The 15306-nt window shown below is 36.8% G+C and overlaps 1 protein-coding gene across 1 annotated transcript in view; it reads right to left on the reverse strand.

Annotated features, from left to right (window-relative positions):
* Positions 1–606: 606 nt before the first annotated feature.
* Positions 607–15306, reverse strand: part of MAP3K5 (mitogen-activated protein kinase kinase kinase 5) — a 202100-nt gene continuing 187400 nt past the window's right edge. Inside the window, exons 26-30 of the mRNA XM_063097188.1 lie at positions 9416–9659; positions 5221–5333; positions 4190–4302; positions 2469–2545; positions 607–1770 (exon numbers count right to left, since the gene is read on the reverse strand). Of these exons, the coding sequence (XP_062953258.1) occupies positions 1710–1770; positions 2469–2545; positions 4190–4302; positions 5221–5333; positions 9416–9659 (608 nt within the window). The 3' untranslated portion in view covers positions 607–1709. The remainder of the gene's footprint in view (positions 1771–2468; positions 2546–4189; positions 4303–5220; positions 5334–9415; positions 9660–15306) is intronic.

The following is a 15306-nucleotide window of genomic DNA, read 5'->3' on the forward strand; positions in this document are numbered from 1 at the left end:
GGCTTTGATCCATAATGGATCTTTTGTGCTTGAGACCCAAAATTCTGACAAAAGCCGAGTGATGCTGGCCTTGGAATGTATTATAAACCATGTAGGGATAGAGGAACAGCTGCCCGCAAGATAGGACAGGAGGAAGAGCCCAAGGAAAGATTTGGTTGAAGATGGGTAGCCTGATCCTATACAGACTAAAAGAAGCACATGACCACTCAAATTAGTGAGATAATCTATGGCTTAATAAAGAGGTTCCCTGTGTTTCACTGTGATTCAAATGATGTATCATTGAATTTATATCTCACTTCCTTAGAAATTTCCACACAGGATGCAAGAGGCGACTATCTGTCCTCTGAATTAGGATGTAAAAAAAGATGCAGCTATGTTTTTGCAAGTATAAAATGAGAAAAATGAGTGAGAATGGTTTGTAGACTCTGATGAAATATAAAACGTATGTACCTTGATTTTCACATAGAAATAGAGATGATTCCTGTTTCATCAAAACTGTTACACTGTGGGTCCAGTCGTGATACATAAACAGCTCTGTTGTTTCTACGCTGCATAACAAACAGGTGCCTCTGTGTTTAAGAAATTTGTTTATTTCAAATTTCATCCATCTAGGAGCTTTAGACTTCATCCTATTAATATGGCTCATAAAAATATCATACTCAGCTTAAAATAAAAATATTTCCACCAAATATGAGAACCAGAATCAAGGACATAGAAAACGCAGTGTTCTCCATTAAGATGCTCTTCACAGACCCTGTAAGATACACAATAGTCATTCAAGACATCTTGGGGCCTTGAGAAAAATACACTGATTTTCCTTTATTCTCTTTCTTCACCCTCTTTCTTACTCCTCAGTTGCCCTTAGGAACAACTTGGTTATCAGTTATTTTTCGACTGCTTGAATAAAAGAATCTACTTAATGTTATAGCTGAAGAAATGACTAGAAATTTTAGTAGTTTAATTTGTCAACACAAAATAAGTATTCTTTAGAATTTATCAAAACAGCACGTTGAGAGTCTTTTTACTTTTTAGAGTAAATTTTACACAATGGATAGCTTTAGAACAAGCTAACATTACTATGATTCAGGCAGGTGCAACTGGTACAGTTCAGTAGTACATCAACAACTCAAACAAATGTACTGTGGGCCAGAAACTTAAGTTACAAAATATAGTCAATATTACAATTAATACAGATAAGTAAAAACCATTGCTCTCCGATTCTGCACATTTAAAAAAACATAAACTTTATACAATAACTGAAATTATGCATTTCTACTCAGATGATTAGGGCATATTACAAACATACGTAAGCCTAAAAAGATATGGTCACATTTTGGTTTTTTTGTTCCAGTGGTGCACAATCACATGAAATGTTACATCCGTTTCGTGTGAAATCAACATTTGGCTGAAGTGCAATAGCTGCTGAGTTAAAAATATTTCCATAAAAATGTTTAGACTAAAATAACCCTAAACATTAGGATTCTACTGTTTAGGATTATTTTGAGAGTCCTTATGAAGAGTCCTTAAGAATTATAGAAATAGAAACAGTAAGGAAATTTCAGTGTGTTTTGTCTATTTTTTAAACAGGAGTAAACAAATACTGGATTTAAAGTGCAGCTTCTTTCTCCTCTCTCTTCGATTCTCCCTCCCCCAAGATCAGTTCTGCATTCATTTTTAGAATCTCCGTTGAAGATTAAATCGAATGGTTGTCAAGTCTGTTTATCTCTAAAGTCAACGATGGCCTTCCACAGTGTGCACAGCATCCCTCCTCTGTTTAAAAACACAAGAACACGGGGAAGAGAACACTTCATTTGAAACATTGCCCTTGAAATATGAAAGTGACTTCTTAGCTCTCAGCTGCTCTGTGCTGGTCGGAACGTGATGATCCCAAAGTCCTATCAGTCGTTTTGTGCTCTTTTTGTATATATTTTCTCATCATCCCTCTATTCCTTTCCTTTCCGTTCCCACGAAGTGCCAGGTCCCAAAACATCATTTTAGATTTTCAGTATTTTTGAAATGTGTTTTTATAGAGGTGGATGTAATAGGTATGTATATGCTTGGCCTGATAGATAAAACTAATCATTATAAGAAATTGTATCAGATTATACCAATGTTTGGATGGCAAATCAGCACCTCATCCTAATATTTCTAGTAAGTATGGCACAATCATGAACTAAATTAGAGCATTTGTTTAAGGCAGGTTTAGAATATCTGCATATCTTAGTCTGCATATTACTCAAGAAAATTCTTCCAGCTGATTTTCATTTACTAATATAGAAATATTGGTTATTAGAGCACCCTAAAATAGATTGGCCTAACTCGGTTTACTTGGAGCAGCTGAGAGCCAGAGAGCTGTGCCCAGAATTACAGAGCTAGTTAGAGACCCAGCCAGAGCAGGAGCCCAAACTTCTTGATCTTTGCCCAGTGCTATTTTCATTATGTCTACTTAACAGAAAGAAAGGTGGTACCTTAGTCTCAGGCATTTTAAATCATCACGTGTAACATAGTAGAGAACATCCACTAGTGTATAATCCTCAGCCAAAAACTGTAGAGAAAGTAAAATATGCACAGGAATAAGATTTTTATATACCTTTAACAAATAAACTCTATTCATAATGTAAACATTAGCAATAATTGTAAATGAATCTAAAAGGAAATCCACTAAAAGCATAATCTTCTGGAATTATTAAGGGTCTAGCCTCTCTATTATAAAATAATTACAAAGAAATGCATCCAAATGATTTCCAAATGCATAAAGATTACAAGTGGCACAGAATTTCTGAATGGCCTCCTAATGAACAGATAAGACTCATAATTACATCTACTGCTCAGAAGCAAATGTTTGTATTTAAGAGGTTTGGTGCTGTGTAGCTTTGTTTTTTTCTCAAATGCATAAAAAGTATTCTTGGAAAGATATTGCTTACACTTAATCTCTGAATTTATTTTTTCACGGCTAAAAGGTACTTTCCTGTAACTCACTGCAACATCAAAGTTATGAATTAAAACTGAAGCTCATAATTTTAAATCAAATAAAAGGGGCAACAATTTAATGGATCATCAAAGTGACTTCTTAGCTCTCAGCTGCTCTGTGCTGGTCAGAACGTGATGATCCCAAATTACTATTCCTTAATTATGCTCTGAGTCTAAATTAGAAGAAGAAACATTTTGGAAAAATTGATTGGGTGCATTATTTTCCAAAGGCAAAAGAGTTGTTTAAATTTAGTTAGCAGTAACTTGTTAAATGCAGATGTCTAAGGAGACACTAAATTTTATTTAGTGATCCAATAAATCATCAAGTCAAGGGAAAAGACATCTTTATTCTTATTTTTTAAATTTTAATATAAAACTGTAATCAATATAATATTGTATTATGAGGCCCTTTCTATAAAATGATAAATAACATAACCTTTTAATGTGTGTATACATGTTTGCATATATATGTAATCTTAAAACATAAACAAATGCTATTCATGCCCATTACAAAAGTCTACACGGAGCAGAGAGGAATTAGATCATTACAGATACAATATGGTTTGTATAGAAAATGTTTCTGACATAAGTTCACCAACTTGATCTATTTCATTAAGTAGCAATAAATAGCTGCTGCCCAGTGGAGTCTAATAAGGTTGAAAGAGAATTCAAAATTCAAGAAACAAAAGAATTAGAAACACAAGAATGCTTTTCTTTTTGTTCTGTCTTAATTTTTTCTCACTCCTCCTTATTTTTGATTCAAAAACAAAAATCCTTAGGAGTTCTGGATCACAAAGGTTTTGCCTGCCTCTTGGTCTTTTCACAAACTGCACGCCCACCCCCGAGTGATCATCCCCTCCTTGCCTGCCCCACCAAAAACATGCATACAGTTGGCCTAGTTTATTACTGCATATTCCTTTAGACTTTAGCTCATTCTTCACCTTCTCAGAGAACTTTCCCCAACCTCTCCCTCCCCCGTCTCATAACACCTGATACCTTCCCTTCATAGAATTTATCAGTATATACTTGTATTTTTATCTGTGGAATGATCTGGTTAATGTCCGCCTACCCTAGTCTGTAAGCCTCAGGAGGGCAGGGCTGGGTCTGATTTGCTTATCAGTGTATCCCCTGGGCCTAGAATGGTCCCTGGCACACAGTAGGCACTCAACATCATAAAATGAAATAAAAGAATACTTGTTCCACATATGGTTTTCTTTACCCGACTTATAGTGTCTTCATCAGCTCCATTTTCTCTCAGCCAGTCAGTAAGTTCAGAATCTTCAGTATTTGTGCCAGGAGAAGTCAGGTGACGTGCAGGCAACCCAGGAATATCTAGAACAGAATTTTGGGGAAATACTCCTAACTTTACCTAACAGAGGTAATCTGAGACCCTCACAAACAACAGCCGTTTATTGATACTTTAAAAGATTTGGCTCTATAATTAATATTAATAGTTAATAGAAACAATTGAGAGTGGCTCTATAAACAATAACATAAATAAAACTCAGACAAGTTACCTAGTAAATGGAGAGCCCCACTTTATACTTTCATATCAATTTTATAGTTTCTTAGAATAAACTTCGTGTGCCAAAATTATACTTTGTGTTTTTCATGTAACAAAAATGTACACAATTAGTAGAGAACCGAATAATTATAATAATCTCTTTTCCCACATTTGCAATAATATAGAAGAGCCATATATTCGAATAAATAACTATGAATTACATCTTCCTCTAAATTTGCTAAATAAGATTCTCTAAAGATTATCTTTTCCCTCCAATTTCTCATACAATAGATTTCTTCAAAGTTCCAACTTACGACTTTTTTATTACTATACGTTTATTCTATTTAAGGCTCTTCAAATTATAAGAATAAAAGCTAAAATACCCAGAATACAAATGGAAAATGATGAAATACAGTATTATTTTACTCAAGTCATCTCATTGTGAAACTTTAAGAAGAAATAAAGACTAAACAAGTAGAAAACCATATAATAATATATAATATATAAAGCTCCCAATAATATGTAATCTCAGGAAAAGATGACTATGAATCATCTATTTTTATTACACTTTTAAGAATGACAGTTTGCTACAATTAAGAATTGGATGTTTTTAAAAGCAATTCCTGCTTATAGTTGCAGTACAAGTGACAGATGCTGACTAAGCCATGAAATAAAACTGTTGGCTTTCTCAACTTTTTGTGGCAGCCTGGTTCAACAGTATTACTTTAAAATTTTCTGCTATTCACCTATCGGTTGGGACTTAAGCTTCAGGTGTTTAATTTCCTGTTCTTTTTCTTCAATAGCTCGATGAAGAAGTACTTGTAATTCTTTCTCTTTTCGAACCAATTCTTCCAGTAATCTGCAGAAGGAAATTATATTGATTGACAGCATAACAGAGCTGGAACTGACCATGAGGATCCTCCAGACATGGTTTTTCTCAAACTACTATGAGCACAGACACCCCCGGGATTTTATTGAAATAAAGATTGTCTGCCAAAATATTCAGCGATGTTGTTCTACTGTTTTTTTTTTAAGACCATAAATGTCAAAAATATAAATATGATGTATTAACAGACCTATATTTTACATGTATGGACCTTCATCAAAACTAGTTGGTAAATATGGATAATGTCATAATCAGTGCAAATCAGAATGGCAATTGCTTTTGTTAAACTATGAAAACCTGAGAAATAGCTGTAGATGAGATTGCTCAGAGTACCCGAAACATAACAAGTGCTAAATATATGTTAATGGTTGTTGCTGCAATTGTGGATGTTACTATTATTCCACTCCTTTTTACTGTGGGTAAAAGGATAGCTGTGCTCCTGGTACATTCAGTTCCTAGTTGGTATCTGATGCAGTCTCCAAAGAAGCAAGGAGAAACTATGATATCACACCATAGTTCTTATCCATGGAAGGTTCACGATGCAACTGAGAGCCAATTGGTAACCTACTCACCATTTCCAACACTGTTTCTTGGAGAAAACATTCCAAGTTATGAAACAAGATGCCTAATTTTTCAGAAAAGTATCTTTAAGTAACTTGGTTCCAGAATTACAATAATTTTAAATATATAATTATTAATAAGATCAGCAACATAAATCACTGCATACTCTACAGCTCTTATTCATTTCAATTTCTGAGCATTGAGAGATTTAACTCAGGACCGTGTTCCATGCAAAAGTTTGTTTCTGCTTCAGCTGACATGCTCTAAAAGACAGACCCAGGCTTGTGTCCTGGTTGAGCCACGCACTTCCTGGTTAGCCTCAGACAAATTACCTAGTGCCTCTGGGCTTCAGTTTCCTCATTTGTAAAAGGGAAAAGTAAAACTTCCAGAAAGAATTCCTGTGAGCACAAATGAGAGAGCACAGGTAAAGTGCCAAGCACAGAGCCTGGCCTTTAATAAGGGCCATTCTGTTCCCTGCTGCAGCCTCAGGCCAGGAAAAGAGCCCTCTCAGGGCTCAGTAGGGGTTTCGTCCCTGACCCCCAGGTTCCACTCCATTTCCACAGGACATAATGATGAGGCCTTTAGGTAGGAGAAGGGATCAGAATGGAGCAGGCAGCAGAGGTAGGACAAAAGTAAAATACAAGGAGAGGCAGACAGAGAAGGTGCTTTGAGGAAGGCGGGGAAACAAAGACAACTGCAGAGTCAACACGGTGCACAATGAGGTGGATTAAGCAGCAGGAACTGAGAGCAGCGGGGAGCAGAAGGTTAGAGGGAGACTTTTTAGCTACTCCTACATGACTGATATTCAAAGAAATGGATAGCAAGCTCTGTATGAATTGTTAAGTTGGCAATTTTTTGGTCTCGTGTATTTTTATCTTCCTTGTTAATTTACATGTATGGGATAGTGATAGCATATTCCTATTGTTTTCTCAAAGAACACAGAGACATTTTTCTAGAATTTAACCTATATTTATCTAGATTACATAGTTTCTTTTTATCTTTAAAAGCCAGAACTTAACATGGGAAGCACAGTATTGACAGGCCACTTCACTTGTCCCAAATCCAGCTCTGAAAATTTACTTTGTATTCAGTTATTAGGGAAATATTTGAAATCAAGGCAATTGCCTGCCTCTCTGTTCCAGAAAAGGATAACAAGGATCTACCATGAGGTCAATATTTTAACTCGGATGGGTGGGAGGGGGTGGTAGGTTGGTGGCTAATTCCAGAATTTCAGGATACGGAAGTTAGATAACCAGCCAGCTCCTAATAATGTCCCTGCATCTCCTTGTGCAAAGTGAACTTTCAGAACATTTTATGTAAGCATATACTTAAATGGAAGTAAAACATAAATTCTAAAGCCATTTTGTTATTTTCTGTCATTTAGTAGTATTGATGATATAATAATCAAAAGCTGAATAAACCTGATATACTTTCATCAGTGATCACCCTAAATATTATAAACTTAAGATTTTAAATATGAGAGCTACAACCTTTCCTAAAAACACACTAACATTCCCCTAGATCCATTTTATAATATATATACTTTCATATTTCAAGTAAATACTCGACTGAAAGTTACAAGGACCACCATAAACATGACCAGTCTGTTATTTCAGTTGCTCAGTGCTTATACTAAAGCAGCTGCCCTGTCTTCAGATCATGAGTGAAGCAGATGATGTACTTCATGTCACTTTTCTGAGGGTGATGGAGCTGTGGGAAATACTACTGAAAAAAAAGGGAGGTTGATAATCCTGTACATTTCTTATATTCAAATGTAATTATGTAGAGAAAAAACATCAATGTGTGGGCCATTGTGGAAAATGCAGTTATGTACTAATGTAATAAAGCAATGTGGCAAATCCTAGTCTTTTTCAACAGAGTTGGGAAGATTAGAGAAGCAGGGACCAAGAGACCCCCTGAAGAGGAATGTGCAGACATGAAGAAAGAGGCTGGAGAAGAGCAGCCCTAGGGACTGCAGATGGCCCAAGTTTGGTGGACAGAGGGCAGCGCCAGGATGGTAAGTCCAAGGCCAGCCAGATGGGCTAAGGACAGAAGGGAAAGGAGTGTGTACCCAGGCTGCATGAGGAGAGACAGGTCGTATTGACATAGCCAGGGTGTGTAGACAGAAGGTTTCAGGGCCAGAGAAGCAGATATACCAGCTCTTGGGTAAACAAAGTAGCTTTACCGTCTATATAATGCTTACCAGAAGCCCTGGGTAGGGAAGGCTGGACCAAAATAGTAATGAGTGAACTTTCCTCCTCCAGAGATCAGAGCAGGGGTCCAAAAAACAACTCCACTCAGGATTGGGAGACAGAGAGTAAACTAAAGAGAAGTGACTAAAGTTAACCCCTACCATAAGTGATGGCATGTTATAATTGGACTCTTGCTTGAGAAGAGGAGGAATGAGGGATACCAAGATTTAGATGAAATCTCAGAAGAGAAAAGACCCAAGTTCTCTTCCACTAAAGAGTAGAGATGGCAAGTAAAGAAAATAAGATTGGAATATAGAGGTCAGAGAGCAAATTTCCCTTTATTAAAAAGATTTCCTCTGCAAATCATAGAAGATATGTATGTATGGATTTACATGTTTCTGAATACAGGATGAGTTTTGTAAAACTTGTACTGTTTGGTATTCAAGTTTAACTTTCAAAACCTAAATTTATGACTAGAAATAAGGTATTTTTATCTTCCTGGCGAACAACTAGAATGTTCACCTAAGGTTTTTAAACATTCCAACAACTTTTATTGATTCACCCCAAAAAACATTTTCACTGCAAACCCAGTTATAAAGTCAGTTGTCCACATGTCAACTGTAGCCAGAACAGGAAGCTATAAATCATAAAGATTCAGACTTTGAACTGTGCCAGCATCTGTGAAGAACAGGAAATATTTACTGTTCACGTAATAGCTTGATCATGTGGGTTCTATGCTACCAAATTCTCAAAGACAAACTCTAGATATGTCACAGCTTATTAAAAATAAAAGAGAATCATAAATGTGGTCAACAACCATCGTTTCAAGGTTCTAAAATGCAAAACTTTAGCACTATTAGTTTTGTCCCCTCGAGCACAGAGATCTTCTTTTCCTAAAAGAACTTGATATTCCAAATCATGGGCTTTCAAGATCATGGGCTTTCTGTTCTTTTAGCTATCTATCAGAAGGTACATGCTGCTCTGCATCTGTTTCCAAGACAGTCTATGAAATTACAACTAAGTTCTTTTGTAAATCTCAGTACACTAGAAGATAAATTAGCAAAGAAATGGTGCTGCGGGAGGCTTGAATTGGTAGAGGCAGAAAGTGGTATTTGACAAAAGAAACTAAAATAAACCTCTCTTGTTTTATAAAGAAAGGCATTAAATTAAGTTTATATGAATGGGATAAAGGAATCATATTTTGTATTTTCTGTGCACCAAACTTTTAGAGTAGACCAAAAATTCATGCGCTTTTATAAAAGTAAGAAAAAAGAAACCAACCTATGTCAGCAAAGGACTTACCGATTAGTTTCTATTTTCATCCTTCCAAGCTGTACATTTAGTGATCGGTGAGCACTCTGGGAATCATGGGATACAGTAGAACTGAGTGTGCTCACCCCAGAGGTAGCCACAGCGTCTTCAATGACGGCCTGAGGTCTTCGAACAGTTTGATTTGAAGGCTGTTCCTCATGGTCATCTTCTACATCCAAGTCTTCTTGATCAGCAGTATCACTCTCGGATGCAAGGCTAAAATGTGGCCTCAGTTCTATTTGGTATAACATCAACAATGGTATTAGTAAAATATGACTGATTGCCTTAATTTCTTGATATGAATATCAACCTCCCTGCTATCAATGAGATATGTATTCCAAACTGCTTTTTCAAAAGTGAGAATGGATTTCTGCATATTAACTGAGATTTGTTCTTTCACTAAATATGCAAAATTTACAAGATATATAAACTCAGAACCATCTAATTCAAACAAATAAAAATGTTCACACTGCACATAAGATATGTGGGAAAAAGGCTAAAATCTGAAAGAAAGTTAATAATGTGCAAAGCTATTAATATAAAAAATTATTCATGCAAGTAAAATTCATTTATAGGTTATATACTATCTGGCAACTATTAACTTGCTTAGAAATAAGCAAACAGATTTACAGAGATTATACAAACAAAAGTAAGTATGCAGAATGCCTTTGCCTATAATAGTCAAAATTCCACACACATGCTATATTCACTTTAGTGATACTATCTCTCTTTGACTATTCCATTGACTTTTAGTGTGTGTCCTATTCAAACCTGTTGACTAAGCACTGAAACTTAAAGCACTAAAGTTACAAGTTTTCAGCTCAAATACACAGTCAAACATGAGATATCTATATGTCACTTCAGAACTTGGATGATATCTTCCCATAGAAAAAAAAATTATAAATTGTGATTAGATCCTCAAACTGGCCCACAAAAAGGAATTATGCTCATAATGTAAGTGAAATCAGGATGGCAGAAATACTGGATCCTGACTCCTTACGCTCTGGCACATGGAACATTTATCAGATCACAGAACCTATCAAGAATCTGATGAAAGTCATGTAAACTATTCTAAGAAGAAAAACATATTCATACAATATTTTGCCTAGATTTCTTAGATGTGCACAGACTCCCTAAAGCCTGTCACAAGAGTCCATGAACTACAGGTTAAGAGCAGAGGAGCAGAGTCTAGTGGGAACAATGGAAGACCCCATCCCACCACTCCAGTAGCCCTTATGGCAAGGTCACCAAAGGCCTGCTAGCCAAATCCTCTAGGTAACTTGTCCGTCTGTACTTTACTTGACCTGTGTACAGTATTTCCTCTAAATCTGTGGCTGCTGCTTCTTTTCTTCAGAGCCATTTTGTCTTTAAAAAAGCTGAAACCTGGGATTCTGCCCTTCCTTTTTTTATGTTTCTACTTTCTTCCCATGGATGAGCTCATTCAGCTCTATGAAGGTTAAGTACTACTGTGTGGATGACAAACTCTACACTTCTAGCCTCAATCCTGTTACATCCAGAACCTCCTGGATAATCCTGTTGGGCAAGCACCTGAAATTCAACAGTCTAAAGAGAAGTCATGCCTTGTTCATAACATAACCCAGACTTCCCTTCTTCAGGGCCTTCTTCGGTAGCCCTGGCTTCCTTTATCTCTCTTTTTAAATTAAAAAAATTGTTTATTGTGGTTTCAAATGCATGCCATAAAATTTACCATCTTAACCATTTCTAAGAGTACAGTTCAGTAGTGTTAAGTACATTCGCAATGCTATGCAACCTATCTCCAGAACTTTTTCATCTTGAAACACTGAAGACTCTGTACCCATCAAACAACAACTCCCCATATGTCTGCCTCTCCCCAGCCTCTGGAAACTACCATTCTACTTTCTGTTCCTATGAATCTGACTACTCCAGATACTCCATATAAGTGGAATCATACAGTACTTGTCTTTTTGTGGCTGACTTATTTCACATAGCATAATGTCCTCAAGCTTCATACATGTTGAAGCGTGTGTCAGAATTTCCTTTGTTTTTAAGGCTGAGTAATATTTCATCATATGTATATACCACATTTTGTTTATCTATTCATCTGCTGATGGACACTTAGGTTGCTTCCACCTCTTGGCAATTGTGAATAGTGCTGCTATGAACATGGATGTGCAAATATCTCTTCGAGATCCTTCCTTTAGTTCTTTTGAATATATACCCAGAAGAGGAATTGCTGGATCATATGGTAATTCTATTTTTAATTTTTTGAGGAACTGCCACACTGTTTTCCATAGTGGTTTAGCATTTTACATTCCCACCAACAATGCACAGGATTCCAATTTCTCCACATCCTCAGCCTTCATCTCTTAAGGCTAACAACCAAACTTCACATCTACTCTGTTTTATGCTTTATTTCCTCTCTCTTTCCAAAATACCATTTCTCACATTTCCTTATTTATCTATCACAGGAGTAACTCAAGATCAGGTCCTTCAGTTTTGTAAATCCAGCACCTAGCATAGAGACTAAACATATTAGGCTCTCAAAAAATGCTGGCAGAATGGAAGAGTTATCCCACTAAGGATTCTTCACATTTAGAAGGAAATTAAATAATGAAAAAAACTTACTTTGAAAATAATTTAAGAAAATGCAATTCTAGATTAAATGAGAAGATAAGATTAGGTCTTTTAAAAAATTTTAAAGTTATTCGTAAATTTCTTTTATGGTTTCTAAACTGAAATTTCAAAAATAATTTAAAAGTTTTGTAATCCTGTTGACTATAATCTCACTTTTTGGGAGGGGAAATTTTGGCTATTTATATTTAAATATCCTCTTAATTCTGTACATTTTAAATTATTATTTTATTTACGTATAAATGCCTAAAAAATTAGCTCAAATAATTTGAAGGAGGTAGAAAATTTTAAGCTAATGCAAATGCTTTGTTATTTGGGTCTTTCATGGTGGCTCCCTGAGTGCACACCATCAGATTGGCATTGTAAAATATGCAAATGAAATAGAGCACCTGGTCCTTGTCCTCAAAGGTATAAGAATCTGAAGGAGAAATAGGGCAAATATACAGAAGAGCCCTAAAAGCATGTACTAAGAAAACACGAAATCATAAGTACAAATTCATTTATACAGCCAAAAATAACTTAGATGATCTCAGGTATAGACCTAATTACATATATAATTCACATATATATTGTGATGGTTAATCTTTTTTTTATTATGAATATTCATGAGATACAAAGCTGATTGTCCCCCCTCCTGCCCATGATGTGGGGGCCAGATTCATACTGGGGCATATCCATTACCTGAAATTACTTTTGTACCCTTGGTCCCCTTCCAATTATCCTCCAGCCTCCCTCCTCATCCCCCTCTCCCCTCAACTCCAATTTGTAGCCCTAGGAATGTTCCCTCCCTCTGTTGGATCATGGGGCTACTGTGGTCTTTCTTTCCTACCTTCTCTCTTAGCTCCCACATATGAGTGAGCACATGAGGTATTTATCCCTCTGTGCTTTGCTTGTTTCACTCAACATAAGTGTCTTTAGGTTTATCCATGTTGTTGCAAATGAGAGTATTTCATTCTTTTTTATGGCAGAGTAGTATTCCATAGTGTATATATACCACAGTTTCCTTATCCAATCATCTATTGATGGACATTTAGGTTAGTTCCATATCTTGTGTGATGGCTAATCTTATGTGTCAACTTGACTTGGGCTAAAGGATGGCCAGATAGGTGGTAGAACATTATTTCTGGCTGTGTCTGTGGGGGTGTTTCCCGAAGAGATTCACACTTGAATCAGCGAACTGAGTAAAGGAGATCCATCCTCACCAATGCAGACGGCATCATCCAATCCACTGAAGGCCTGAATAGAACAAAAGATGGAGGAAGGGCAAACTCCCTCCTTCTCTTCTTTAGCTGTGACATCTATCCTCTCCTGCTGTCAGATATCAGAGCTCCTGAATCTCAGGCCTTCATTCTCAATTATACCACCACTTTCCTGGTTACCCAGTTTGCAGATGACATATCATGGGGCTTCTAGGCCTCCATAATCATGTGAGCCAATTCCCATAATAAATCTCCTTTCATACGTCTATATATATCCTATCGGTTCTGTTTCTCTGAAGATCCCTGACTAACGTATGCATGTATTAAGAACACTATGGGTAAAGCACATTTGCAATGGCTAAATCCAGTGGTGGTTTACTCATTGACGGATTCATGGAAGCCGAAGGGCCCAAGCAGGTTTCTGGAGGAGGGGAAAGCCTTGCCTTGGTGGGAAATGGGAAGAAGTGCTTGAGAGAAGGAAGCTCGAATGGTGGCCCAGAGCCCTCTGGGAAGAATGTAAAGCAGAGTGGATGGTCAGGAGAGAGCCATGTGTTAGGAGAGAGACCTGAGACCTGAGAACTAGGGAGACCTGAAATGAGCACACAGCGTTTAAGCTCATGTATGGGAAAGTAGAGCCAGTGCATGTTTCCAAAACAGCATGATGGGATAAAAACAACAATACCATTCCCCTCATTCCCACCCCTCAAATAGTTACTTCTCCAAAGGAAAATAACTAGGCCAAGGTTCTTTATCACAGGATATTTCTGATGCCAAGTAAGATCACACCTGTGAGTGCAGCATATCAGATACTGCATTAAGCTCCTCATTCGGTAGGCAACGCTCTTCATTTTACCTTAATATGTGTGCAGGGCACGTGCTTGATTCAGTTAATAACAGTGGTAATAACAAATTCTTTAAGTGGCTTTTAGAAACTATTGTTAATATGGGAAGTATACTTATGTTAATTCTCTCTCCCTCAGCACTGCCATCATGGTCTCTATGCTCAGCATTTCTCCATCTGGTCCCCCAAGCCAGACTGCACTTGAGGACAGCAACAGATACTTAATGTTGCCAATAATCTAAAGTCTGATTCTTGAAGACAAGTGAGAAAACAGTCTGAGAAAAAAAGAATTCTTCATGGGCTTGCACTGTACTCTCTGTTCTGTGTGCCCTTTCTGGAAGAAAGAAGATTAAACACTTTCTTTTTACTTTTTATTTTGAAATAATTTTAGAATAACAGAAAAGTTGCAAAAATAGTACAGAGAGTGCCTGTATACCAGTTCAGTAACTTGCCCTAACCTTAACATCTTCTATACCTTCGACACTGTTATCAAAACCAGGAAATTAACATTGATAACAATGCTAGTAACTCTTTTACAGACGTTATTTGGATTTCACCAGTTTTCCTGCTGATGTCCTTTTTCTGACCGAGGATCCCTCATTTCAATTAGTTGTCATGTCTCCTTAGTCTCTTCCTATCTGTGACTAGTATTTCTCAATCTCTCATGACCTTCACACTTGAGGAGTACTGGTCAGATATTCTGTGCAATGTCTTTCATTTTGGGTCACCTGATGTCTTGTCATAATTAGGCTGAGGCTATGCATTTTTAGCAAGAATACCACACAAGTGATGTTGCTCCTGTCTCAGGGTATCGTATCAGGAGTATATGAGGTTGATGTGTCTTACTGCAAGTGATGCTTACCTTGATCATTTGGCTGAGGGGGTGTCTGCCAGCTTCCTCCACTGCAAAATTACTGTTTTCCCTTTGTAGTTAGCAAATATCTTGTGGGGAGATACTTTGAAACCACTCAAATATCCTGTTTCTCATTACTCTTTTGCCTACTAATTTTAGCAGCCATTGACGGTCCTTGCCCCTCGCCTGCAGTAATTATTACCGTGGTGTTTGCCTAAGGGTGATTTTCTATTGCCCTCATTCCTTCTACATTTATCAATTGGAATTTCACTACAAAGAGCCGACCCTTCTCTTCCATATATTTATTTATTCAATTATTTATGTCAGTAGGGACTCATGGATATTTATTTTATTCTATGACCTATAACCTAATACT

The sequence above is a fragment of the Cynocephalus volans genome, chromosome 5 (assembly GCF_027409185.1).
Source record: "Cynocephalus volans isolate mCynVol1 chromosome 5, mCynVol1.pri, whole genome shotgun sequence".
NCBI classification, from domain to species: domain Eukaryota; kingdom Metazoa; phylum Chordata; class Mammalia; order Dermoptera; family Cynocephalidae; genus Cynocephalus; species Cynocephalus volans.